Genomic DNA, 14,460 nt, shown 5'->3' with positions numbered 1-14,460 from the left:
AAATTGCATATTGCATATATCTATACTGAATTTGTTTACAATAATCATCTATAGGTACATTATAATAACCATTTATTTTTAATAGTTAACTCACACTCAGTATACTAAAAAAAATAGTATACATAGGGGTCAATTTTTTGGATATGTTACCCTGTTAACTGCAAGAGGATATCCGCAGTACGCACCACAGTCTAACAATAATATTCTCCATAAATTCTCACCGTGTATTATAATAAACCCTCACAATAATGTTTCAATGAATATTGAACGTAGGGGCTTACCGTCGCGTTATTATAGCAATGTCATTCAGCATTTCCTTGAACCCGTATTGACCTTATATTCTCTATGACTGCCCCTTCCACTAAAATTTAGAATAACGGAATTAAAGCATGAACGCTATTATGCAGTAATATAAAATATATTATAATAAGTGTATAGAAATAATAAGTAAATATTATTTTAAAAACTATTTGCAGTTTTAAAACAATATTCAACAAATTTTTTCGAATGAGGATTAATAAAAAACAACGTACTATTAGGCCATAGCCACCACATAACAATTTAAATAAAATTATACCATAAAAAAGTTAGTTTCTATTTTTTAAATAAATCAATTTTAAAAAACGACAACACGTTTGTTATATGATATATCAGTATAATGCAGAAAGTGATAGTATAAATTTTTGTTTATATTTTTTTAATTTTTTAATTCATATAACAAAATTATTTTATTTTTTCACTTAGTCATTTCTTGCACATTGGTAACTATGTTGCGATGTAGTCATGTAAAAATTCGCCAAGTGAAAAATAAATTTATAAAAATGTATACTTTTTGCACGATTAAATAATAAGGGAAGTGATTTATTTATTTCCTCTTGTATTTTATAATTAGGTTTTAATTATATTTTTGGATATTAAAAATACGTATACATATTGAATGTTTTTATATTCGTTTCTGATTTCACCTTTATTTATATCTCTATAAAATATTTTAGTTGATATATAATTATACGTATATTATTATCCTACTAATTTAGAAGTTATTGGTAGTGTTCAGTGTTCACATGCATTTGTGGTCCTGGAGACCTCTAGTTTCTGAATAATGCAGAATACCAATGATTATTGCAACTCCCTACTATTAATCAATATGACAAACAGCAATATCATCGCTATAATTATTAATTTTAGCTTAATTAAGGACACTCAAACACATAATATGTCTTAAAATTTTAGATTTACAAAAATATTTTATTTAATATTGTAGTTTTTTACAACTAATTATTTCTTTAGACAGCTATATATGGAAAGATTATTCGATTGACGGCTAAAGTAAACTGAGAATACTCTAAACCACCAAGAATTATTATACACTGCATATTGTGTAAAAACGTACTCAACATTATAGGTACTAACGCATTTTTTTTTTTTTACCAATTACTAACGAGTATAAAATGTATAATAAAAGAAGAGTAGACCCGTTATCGGTGGTTATCTGTATGCATGTGTCTGTAATATGATGTATAACAACATGCGTCCCTACTCCACACAGTTGCACACCACGTAATAACATCACACAATATATGGTGATAACAACGCGTATTAAATACATTTAAAAAATGAAACACGCCTGACATTTAACAATGCTTAAACAAATACAGACAATGTTGCGTTGTTGTAGTAGCTACACGTGTTTTTTCGGACCACATTTATCGGTTTGACATTTATAATGATTTTATTTGAGCAAATACACGCTGTGTCGGTGGGGCACGTTTTCCAGTTGGGTCAGCACGGCTATCAGTAGAATGTGTGACACATTATGTGTCGTTAGGTATTATATTATTATTACAATTTGGCATAGCGATGAGTGTTTAAATTAAAATAAGATAAATAATACATAGGGAGTAATTTAGGAATTTTATTATTATTATATTTTATATCCACTTCTACGTTCCAACCGTATTATAAGTACGCATTTGGTTATTATAATATATTGTATTATTATTATGTATTTTGTGATCCAGGGAAAAAACGTAAACAACAATATTGTAATAAATTGATGGTTATTTTCTTATCGTCCGTCGAAATTTAAATCGTTCAATTTTTTTTCTCCTCTCCAAGCACCATTAAAACAGCAACGTTGCCGTTCATTAATTTACCTACTCACGACATGACTACATGCACCGCGCCCATGCACGTGCGCGAACGAACGCAATGTGTTGCAAAACTCGGCGAGAGATAAACATTGGATATGGACTGTTTGCAATATACATATTATGAAGTCGGTGTTGGCGGTTGCCAAGCAACTCCACATACGAACGACGTTGGCGAGCGTCTATTTTGTAATAATAATAATAACGCGTAATATAATATTATAATATTATAGTCATATTCCATTTTACAATGTTGTTCATGATTTAGATGTAATTTCGTTTTATTTTATTATAATACTGTATTATGTTTGCCAATTTCCTATAAAATAATATTTTTGTGTCTGTATTAATGTATTATACGTATATTTTTAGTTTACTGGCTTACAGAAACGCGGGTTGCGTCTTATGTGTAGGGTAGGGTTGAAGGTTCCCATTTTACGTAATATACACTACAAGTATTTTTCATTCAACCTGTTCCTGAAATGTGAAAACCCTCATGATTTCGAATACTTCAGTGTATTATAATAATTATATAAGTATATCGTGTATACATTTTAATATTTTATAATAGTGCGTTTGTATTAATTCGTAGTGGACTATTCATTAATAGTCCACGACAAAAGGCAATATTATTATCAAGTTCGATTTCACTTGGGTTCTGTATGTGTTATAATTATTTCCATTCTCTAAAGAATTCAATTATTTCCGAATAACGACAAGAAAATTGTGTTTATACATAAATGTTTCTATAGTGAAAAATCAACAATATTACTTAGATAAATTTATAAATCTTAGCTACATACTTGAAGTGTACTTAGGATTCTAAGCAGACCGATGAATGTATTGATTTTACTAATATAATGTGTTTTTTTTATTTTATATAATGTATATTTTTTTTGTACTTATAAATGTATAAATTTCTAATTTTTAAAATCTGAACATTTATTTGAAAACAACGATTTTAGTTATTATATTGTAATTTAAAATAGCATATTATGTGTCAAAGGCGGGAAGTGGGCTATTTCTGTCACGGTCGACGTGCGTGTCGTACGTGTCGTAGGTGATGGCTAAATTTCGCTCAAATCAGAAATTGCTTTCCAGCACAAGTCACACACACACTTTTATTATCACGTCTCGTGTCTCTTATCTGTGTTACCGCTGCCAATGATAATTAGAAACACACCCATCATGAATTCATGATAATCAATTCCTTTGCATCAAGAAAAATAATTAAAAAGTAAGTTATAATATACAAGGGTTAATATTTTATTAGGATCATGGACCATGGTTTAGATTGTCAATCAAACACAGACTTTTAATTCATAATGAATTGTTCTTGTCGTTCTCGGTGTCTAGATTCGCCAAATTATTTTATAGAAACAGCTCGGGAGCAATCCACCATCCAGCTATTATTTGATATAATATTATTTTGTGCACATAATTTTTAATTAATTGTAATAATTAGGAAAATCTATGATATAGTATTATGATTATTAATATAAAATATTATATGCCATGTTTTTCCAAAAATTAGTATAACATTAACCTAATATTAAACCACCTATAACAAAATATCCTTAGAAGTAGACTGTCTCCGCTCAGAATTTTTTTTCGTACTTACTCAATGATTTATCAAATTTAACAAATCCATTACTGTAAAATTACTTCATATATTTAATGACGAGGTTCACTTGAAATCTTCTACACAGTAAAGGGATATTTTTTAATTTTAATTTACAAAGTTATAATATAGCTATATTGCCTTTGGTTGTACTTGTACATATTATAGGTTATAGGTACCACTGATAATTTTCTAAATCCATATTTTACGTTTTCAATGTAAATTATTACTTATATTTTATTAACATAATAATTTTACATTTTTACCAAATATTATAATCCCCCAGGTACAAGTTGAGTTGACTTTATTACTAAAGGTTACACGATATTGGTTACTACTAGCGTAGACACAAAATTACCTACAAAAAATATCTCGAATTAATGATCATATTATTATAACGGCATAAGTAATAACACTATTATTAACTTTGGAAATCGAAAACGTATTACATATGTTCATCGTCTATATATAGTTTCTAACGAAGTCACAATCTTGCCAATAGAATAAATAGGTACAAAAATACACTACTAATGTTATTATTACATACAACAATTAAAGAGATAGAAATGGTAGATTTTTGACATTTTTTAGATAGTAATTTAATGAATTTCTAACAAAGTAAAATAAGACATAATATTACTAAATTTTAAAATTGCTTTTAAATAATCTATTATAGCCAAGTATACTAGAAGCTTAAAAACACAGGATTATTATAGCCCACTTTATAATTCAATGTGCAATTATCTGTAAATAATGTGTCTGTACTTCATGTATATGTATACACTATACATGATAATTGATAAGTAATAACATATTATATGAAAACGCTACATTATGTGTATACTGTATATATATACTATATTATTATCGGAATATGCACATGCTGAAATGGTTGTTTTTCATCAAGTTTATCATACTAAAAAAGTAGCGTATAGCACCTTTATGTAATAATAATAATACCTTTATTTATACATAAATTTCATGAGCGGAACAACGCGATTTTAAATGATGTAAGAATTTTCAATCAAGATGTAATAATTCAAAATAAAATATTTATATGCGTTCTGTGTATTTAATTTTAATTATTGTTAGATATGTACATTTTCTATTGTATCTGTTATAAATTTATAATGATTGTCGTATTGATACAGTTTTAAAAAAATCATCCTTATTTACCAAATTAAAATTATATATTTTTTAATTACATTTTTTAGTTATACCTTTTAAAGTAATTATTAATATTTATTTTTTTTTATAAAATTATTAAGATCTTTCATCGTACAAGGTTCTTTTTGATATTCAATTTCTTTAGTAAACCTGTGAACGAGTTGTATTTTTGTGCCAATTACCAATGGCTTTCTTTAACAACAATAATTATGGTTATTATTATTTGTAGGTATCTATCTAATAAATATAATAATATTAACTCAACAAATTCGTTAAAAATATTTTTTTTGTAATAAATTATGATTAAAATCCAGTAGGTATATGCATTTATAATATACAATATAATATTAACATTAAATGCATTAATTTTTTACTGTTATATAATAAAAAAATTAAAAATTGTACTATTTTGAAAGACGAGGGCTAGGGAAAGTACGTATTGAATATTTTTTAATTTTATATTTAAATTATTCTTAAATCTAAGTATACTAATTAGTTATTACTTATTAGTAATTACTAATTAGTAATATTAGATGTTATTACTAACATATTCCAGTTATCAATTACCAAATTACAAAACCCATATGTCTATATACGTTATATTCAAAACACTGTACTTGAGTTTTGTATTGATATTTAACATTTTCACGATTCACGATTATTTCGTACGTGATTACAAAAAAAAAAGAAATTTGTGATTTTTTATGTTTTTTCTTTGGTTACAATGAGATAGTCTGACCATCCTTTTTAATAAAATGAAGCGCGTTATGTGTCTATTTGTTTCTAAATATTTCAGTAAACTACGCGCAATTATCAATTTTTTTTCCAATTTCACAGTTATTATAATAATATTGTGTACAACTTAAACTAAACGTTCGGCTGTGTGCATGTGTGTGTGTGTTGAAGGAGGCGGCGATCGGTTGCGGTGGCGGCGACGGTGGATGGCGCCGCCTCGGTTGTCGGACGAACAGAAGGCATTGTCACGTCAGCGCAGACGGGACAGGCGTAGGGAGTTGCAGAGGTTGAGGCGGGCCGACCCGGTATACCGGCTGGCGGAGCGGGCGCGAAACACGCGAGCCCGCCGGGAACAGAGGAACGACCCGGAGTACCGCAAGAAGGAAAGGGAACGCGACACGCGGGCGCACCGGGACCGGCGGAACAGGGTGGACACGGTGATGCGAAACATCGCCGGCAGCCTGTGGACCAACGGTAATGCACGGGAATCCCCATCACATATTACATAATAATATATCTATAACTATACCCAAAGTATTAAAGTCGATCATCGCACTAAGTATTTACCACTTTAACTACTCACATACGTATATTATCATAATGCGTTGTATATCGTACAACTGTCTTGTATGTGTAATACAAGAAGAGGGAAATATAGAGGAGACTTGGAAGGGCTAAAAGCTCTCCCTCTATCAATATAGTCCTCTCAAATCTTTATATTGTATTTTTCACGTAGATACCTATTTAAAATTATTATAACAGATATGGATTAGGTACAGATGATGAGTGACTAAAGATTTTGATTATTTTTCTAATCGTGATAAATTATATTATATATTAAGTATACTTTTAAAAAATATAAAACATATTTAAAGTTAATGTCGTTTGAATTATATGAATCGAGTGTTATTTTGTAAATTATCAGAGAACTTAATGTGGTATAGTCTTTTATCTATGTATAGATTATACATAGTAATAATTATTGTATCATTTTGTATAAAAAAAAGAGTAAGCCCTTTCTAAAATGTTATCATAATTTGAGGTATTGGAGCGTTCTTTTAAATTGAAGTACTTTGTCTTGCGTTTTTAGTATGTTATTTAGAATTTACAATTATACGCATTACTCATATTATAGTTGACCGTTGTTTGAATCACCGGATTTGATGGATAGTTTTAAGGGAATTTATAGGATCAGGCTCCCTATCTTTGCCATGTACTACTTATATATATTTACTACAGTCCATCTTACACTTTAATATTATTGAATTTAATAGGTATTTAATAAGAAAAAATTAGATTTTTAATGACCAGATTTGTATTATCACCCTGAGAATTGTTTAAAATTTTAAATGAATACTACATAAAATATTATAAACATATTTAATACGCATTATAATACATAAATAGATTATATTTTCAATTTAAGATTAAAATCTTTCACCTTTTTCTGTAGCGTTTGCATTTATTTATTTTTTTGACCCTTTTAATATCTGCATCATTACTCACACAATATAGTATCTCAAAAATTAGAAACAGACTTACCTTTATATTCTCCTTTCTTCCACTATACGATTGCGTACCTGCAGGTTGCAGTTATACGTGAGCGCAGCTATACAAACGTTCGTTCCTAAAGTTTTCCAATAAACCGCGCGTGTACCACGGTGACCCAGAAACGCGATCTTGTTACCTATATAAACGCATCGGTTTATTGTGGCAACCGCTGACGCCCCACCGGTCGACCTGTATACACGCGTCGGTATTATTATTGTTGTTGTTAGCAACGCTATAAATGTAATTTGAAATTATTATGTTATCGTGGTCGTTCGTAGTAGCTTATAATTTTTTTACTATTATTTTTCGTTGTATCGAAACGGTCAGAAAACGATACCGCGAGCGTGCACAACGAAGGTTTCCCTATAAACAATACAATAATGATATTGTGTGACGATGACTGGTTAGGATTTAATTTACATATAGTAAAAAATTTCATTGTAGTTAAAATAAAAATTAAGCCTATACTTTATACTGGTTTAAGCCGTATTTTCTCTCGCGTGTTTGTGACTATAATAATGCGGTTTTATGATTGCGATCCGACCGACGTAATATTGTAATTTATAATATACATAATACGTCGAAATTGTTGACCAAAATATATTTCATACGCAGTATACATAAGATAGTCGATGATGATTATTTCATTGCAGTCTTGGAAACCTGCATCTGTGTACCACCACGGCCATATTGCGTGTTAAACTCATGTCTCATGATGATTGTGGACAGTGTATATCAAATCGAATTGATCTTCATTATCGAATTTTAATTCTGTCTAGACCTAAATGTAATTGAATATCGTTAATAACGTTTTGACAATGTATTATTAGGTACTACATTCGATTGAAGTTTACTTATCGAAGGCTAATATTTTTAAATGGGTTAGATTAGATTATCTATATTATATATATTTAAATATATATAAATATACACATAATATATAGATTTCCTACATTTCTGTGGGTAGTGCATATGGAATATAATGAATATAACATATTGTATTATTATGAGTATTATGACTATTATGTGAATTCGTTATAAAAAAAAATTATGTCCGCGAAGATTTCATAATAAAAAGTAATATTATAATTTATAGGTGTGGCGTAGGAAATATAGATACAATTATATAGATATAATATTATTGATGAAATAAAAACTAAGTATAATTTAATTACAAATTCCTGCAATCATTTGTTATGTTCGAATTTGAGATACCTACACGATTTATTTTTATGCTGTCATAGTCACATAGATATTATTCAAACTAATTGATACTATACAATATACATAATAATACAAAATAATGTTTTATTGCAAAATTTTATAATTATTTAACATTTAATAAATGTATATTATACCGTACAAATCCAAATTAAATTTAATTACATAATAATAATATAGTGCTGCTTTTATTTTTAAATATTACAACATGTGATACATACAATATACATTATATATATTTATGTACCTATTATAGCTTTTATTATAACTCACAAGTCAGAAATATGAGTGTCATAAATCAATATTTGTTTTATATGTTAACAATATTGTAGTATATTTATTTATGTATATAATATATGCACTGTACTACTATTTATGTATATATCGTTCTTAATATATACTCCCAATGGAGATGTTAGTTTTCAAAGAATGATTCAGTTATTGATTATGAACTTATATTTTTATACGATTTATTATAAATAAATTCAGTTATTATACAAGTCAACGAATAAAATGCGAAATAGTTGTTTGCCAATACAATTATGCATCACACAGAGCACACGATTAAATCACAACATTTTTTTAACTTGTACAAGTTGGTAACATTAATTATCTAAGTATGCCTATTGCATATTTACCTAATGTCCGTTTATAATGTACCATTATATATAAGCTTTAGCTGTCCTTGATTAAAACTTTGAAAATGTATTGCACAATCTGTATAATGACACATTACGTGACAGCGTATTCTGCAATGGAACACATCATATTATAGCTACACGTTAAAAAAACAAATCTAAACACTATAATGAATAAATATATAATAGTAAAAAGTTGTTTGGTTGTATTTGTTCACTAAAATAATTGAAATTCAAGAATTTTTATAAGAATGAATAGCCTTACTAAACCCTAAATAATATTATAAATTATAAAAAACATGGCATTTATTAAAAAAATTAATACATTTACAAGTTGAAATTAAATTAAAATGCAATTACTTATTTTTGTAATTATGAAATGTATAATAATATATATAAAAATAAAACGATAGGTTATACAAGAAAATTTCACAATTATTTATAAATTAATTCTTCGCCTATTATACTTCATATTTGTTACCTATTTATATATTTTTTTATTTATTGTATTATTTAAATTAATAATATTAAAATTAAAAATTTAATAATTTATTTATTTTAATAATATTAAAATAAATTAATAAAACATAAAAATGTTTAAGGAACACCCTAAAATTACTAGAATAATACCATCTTATAATTCAATATCAATAAAATAAAATAATGCAACTATACGTTGATTGGATTTACCATTTATATTTAAATATGATTTAAATTTATTAAATTGGCTAAATTACAGTAATTAATAATATACTGTGTTTTTATTAATCAATTAAACTGTTATTATTATAAATACTTACATTTTATTAAGATTTGGAACGTATAGTACAATTATTTCTTAATTCTTAGACTGAATGGGTTCAAATTAATATACTAGTGCTTTAGAAAAAAAAATTTTAACGAAAGCAATATTAATAAAATCAATCGTATTAAAGAGTTACATAGAAATAAAATTATATTTTATTAAATTATAACATTTTTATATTTAATACATATTAACACATATATATTTATAAGTTTATAACGAAATTACTTTATGTATTAATGTTAAAATAAAAACAGGAAGTTAAGAAAAATAACGTAGCTTAATAATTAATGTATAAATATTAAAATTTAATAAAGCATAATTTTACTTCTTTGTGTAACTCTTTAATAAGATATTTATAGAAAATGTATAATATATACTATCACATATATTAGTTATATTCTTTTAAACTTCTAAACATAAGTTTAGAACACCTTATATCCCCGTTGTATCTGTCCGTCCGTTATAGTGACCAATACACAATTATGATTGTTGATGTTAACTATGTTAAGATATTTATTTATTGTCTGTAGTTACTGTACATAGTTACGACTGTTTGTATTAAAACTTTTTAACGGTTCTATTCAAAATAAATTCATACTAGCCAGTATGAAAAAAATTCAAAATATAAGTATTTAATATAGATTGATACTAACCAATATAAAAATAAGCACTAAAATATAAAGGTTACAAATTGTTTTTTAAAATAACTATAGTTTAATTATTGCGTAGTTTTAAAAGTTCAGAGACCGAGAATTTAGCACACTCGCAGAGTGAGCGTTCCCAACTTGTTACGATCAAATATCAATGTCTATGTATTTAAATTCTTTTAAAACAATAATATCATAGCAGTTTTAGTTAGCCTTGATGGCTTCATTAACTACATGTCTACATTAAATAAATAAATAACTAAAAATAAAATACCTAATAAATTGAATAGCTATAAAACATATTATACATATTGAATCAATTTTACTTCTACATAGTTCATTTATAGTTAACGCAAATCTATATTTAAAATTTACAATATATATTATATACTCCTCTTGAAGTTCCTTTAATGGAGGTATTCTTCACTTTGTGTCATATGTATGTTTGTTTTATTTTATTTTCTCTTTGTTATCAAATTTGCTAATTATTCTTTACGTGAACAAATTGAGTAAAATAGTTTTCAATATTATGTATAACATTTAATAGTATGTATGACTTGTTTTGCTTCTAAAAATGTCTTAAAAAATATACATTACATCACCATTAAAACATTTAAACTCAAAAACAAAGTACACCAGTTATATTATAATATTATTCAGATTATACATTTGTATTTTTACGGTACATAATTTGTATGGTTAAGAACTAAAAAATTTAGTCAATTTATCAAGTATCATACAAAATTTTAATTTACAATACTTATTAAAACATATAACATATAATTGTCTTTTATAGTATGCTATTTTATGTAAAAAAACTAAAAAATAATAGTTATGATTTACATAAATATTAAAACAGAATTAAATGACAAATACAAATGTTTTATAAGTCGGGTATTTCTAAAAAAAAATGTGAATTACCTTAAAATTGTATAATATATTGATAAAAAAAATAGTATTTAAAGGTATTTAGTATATTTTAGTATTGAAAATCACCGTATACGCGTTTTCTTTATATTAGCCTTTAAAATTAAGTATACTAAAAATAGTTTATGGTTTAATCTTGATTTTATTGGTTTCTCCGTCGATGTAGGACCTGGTGTAAAGATTTAAGCTATAGTAAGTAGATTTATTATGCTTATAAAAATATTTTTTGAAAATACGAATTTTTTAAATAACATTAAATCCAGGGTCAATGTCGACTATCATCAAGCTTACTACGTACCTTATAGGTACATACAATAATTACATGCTATCCCCGTCGTAGTTCGCCTTCTCGTCGTGACCCATATATCCATGCACGTGTGTAGTGTATATTGTATAATATTATTTTATTATTGTGTTGTATATAGTTATTATAGTTACACGAATAGATACAATACGATTGTATTGACGACGAAGCATCTTAATAATTGTCGTCGTCTAACTATCTTATATAATATTTGTGTTGTACCCAACGAAACGAATCGGTTAAATAGACATACTAATATCATTAATGACGTTGTAGTTATTATGTATTTAATGTATAAGTACAATGTTGTATACTGTATACATGAAACCATGAAAGAAATGAAGCAATCTCAACGGCTTAAACATCGCGCGCGCGTTTAACGCGGCCGCGGAAGTTTATACACGCACTTAAACCGTTCGGTGTGCGCTTCAGTCACGGTCCTGAGGGATGAGTGGGGAGAAAAGGTTGTGTTGAACGAGCTTGGGTGTTGAAAAACGCGTGCGTTATATTAATTAATTCTGTGTGCCACTCCGCGTGCCGCGCGGGAGGACGAGGCTGGCGGCTTCGACGAAACTTTTAAGGCGCAACTCTTTTTCGATGTTTTCTCTTTTCTCTCTAATTTTTTTTTCGCTGTTCCGGCCAAGCTAATTGTTTTTCACGTCTTTGGCAGAACATCTATTCCTGACCCGCGCTCGCCGACCGTCGTCGCACGCCACCCGCAGACCGATAACATCGTCGTGAGCAGCTCACCGCGCGGAGACGGCGGCGCTAGGCGCGGCGACGTCGTTTTCGACGTTGTGGGTTTTAAACGGCTCGGGCAACCGAATGCCGCCGTTTCGGGGTCACTGTCGCCGCCGTCGGCGAGATAACGTTGTCGGTGAACTGGACGGTCGGTCGGTAGGTCGGTCCACATCGTCGGAGAATCCCCCGCCCGAATAGGAAAACCCGCACTATAATACCGAAGCAGTTTCCGCCCAAAAATTTTTTTATTTTATAAAATATTATTATGTATTGTTAAACTGCGCATGCCCGTGTATTTGTGTGTAGGGTGTAAAAATAAACTATGTCCAAGACGTAATAAAATATATTTTTTGGTCGTCATAATACACTGTGAGAAGGGTACGTGGTGTGCTTCTCGTCGTGCAGAACCCGCACATTTTAGTTTTTGTATCGCCGTTGAAAGTCTCGAGAGCGAATTATTAATTTATAGAGGTACGCAGCATAATATTATTGCTGGTATTTAAAATTTCCCCCCTCGCCCAGCCACAACACCAAACTATACAACAAAATATATATTAATATCATTATGCGGCCATATTAAAGGGTATATTATGCGCGCGATATGCGGGCCCCATGGCATCGAGCTGCCGTTGTTTGAAACCCGATACTGGTACAGTGGTACAGACTACAGGAACAACGCCACGCCGCACATCGTTGCGGCGTGCTTCCGTCAGTCCCGTCCGTCCTCGCGTTTGTGGTTTATATAATATATTATATTATATTTTTATCTAATACGAAATAACATCATGTGTTACTGCACGCGGTAGATACTAAATGCGCAGCGTGCAGGTCGAAATAAACCAAAAATCGCGTCGCGCGTGGCGTTCGTCCAAATGAAAAAAAAATTAATAAATAGATAAACTTGCGCCGTTTACACGAGTTACGTTTATATTATATATACGGGGGGGGGGACGTGTCTGAGCAGTCGTCGTCGTCGCCGCCCGACGTCGAAATAGACTACGTTTGGATATTGTTTCGTATACTGTATAAAATTATTGTGTGTGCACCAGCTAACGTTATAAACTTAAAAAGTTCAACGACATGTGCCAACTCGTATTAGGGTCCGGCGAGTCGTCGTAGACAGTGAGACTTGATTGCCGCCGTTCAATATAAGCTGCTGTATTTTGCTTTGGATAATAACAGTTTTTTTTCAAAACCGATGTGCATGCTACTTAAACGCAAAACTGTCTGGGATATTATATAGTTAAGCCACTGTACGATTCTATAGTAATTGTATAGGTATAGCAAATAGTTCAGTAACAAAAAAAAGTGTTAATTTGATTTTAATGCATTGCAATTATTATTCGTACCGCACATCGATAATGATTGTACAATTAAAAACATTATCAACACAATTTAATTTTTTTTTAAGGTATTCGTTTAGGTATACACATTTCTACGAGTTTATAATGTTTATATACAGAGGTATATACAAGGTTTTAGAAAATTCATATGACAAAAAAGGTAGGAATTAATGTTTGTTTCTACGCGATTCTCGCCATTAGTTGCCATACACAATTTTGAAAGACCTGTATAAGTAATATAGGTGTATAAATACATATTATACACTATTATAGTAATGTTTTATATGATGTTTGTTCTGTCTGTGTATTATTATCTCATTTCGAATCACAATTTACAGAAATGTCAATTACTGATTTATATAGGTAGCTAACAATTTGTTGTTATACGCGTTATATGACCAAAAAAAAAACAAAAAACGATTGTTCCCCGCATAACACCCTCTGACGAGGGATTGTATGCTATAAGTAAGGGGAATAGGTGTCTTTTCTTTTTTACAGTATATATAGTATACTTACTACATTTAGTATAGTACATTTTTTCCATTTCGTATAGGCAGCATCGTCGTCTATGCCTTAAAATGGAAACCGGACGAGACCGAATTATTTT

General features: G+C 29.0%; 1 protein-coding gene across 2 annotated transcripts in view; it reads left to right on the top strand.

Moving 5' to 3' along the window:
* Positions 1-14,460, top strand: part of LOC132930960 (forkhead box protein N2-like) — a 43,064-nt gene that overhangs the window by 10,331 nt on the left and 18,273 nt on the right. Inside the window, exon 2 of one of the 2 annotated variants that reach the window (XM_060997087.1) lies at positions 5,845-6,147. The exons of the other annotated variant lie outside the window; for it this stretch is intronic. Coding sequence (XP_060853070.1) covers positions 5,880-6,147 — 268 coding nt within the window. The 5' untranslated portion in view covers positions 5,845-5,879. The remainder of the gene's footprint in view (positions 1-5,844; positions 6,148-14,460) is intronic. 2 annotated transcript variants of the gene reach the window in all.

Source organism: Rhopalosiphum padi, chromosome 4 (assembly GCF_020882245.1).
Source record: "Rhopalosiphum padi isolate XX-2018 chromosome 4, ASM2088224v1, whole genome shotgun sequence".
Classification (NCBI taxonomy): Eukaryota; Metazoa; Arthropoda; class Insecta; order Hemiptera; family Aphididae; genus Rhopalosiphum; species Rhopalosiphum padi.
The sequence above is the reverse complement of the archived record's forward strand: the minus strand, read 5'-3'. Positions and strand labels throughout refer to the sequence as shown.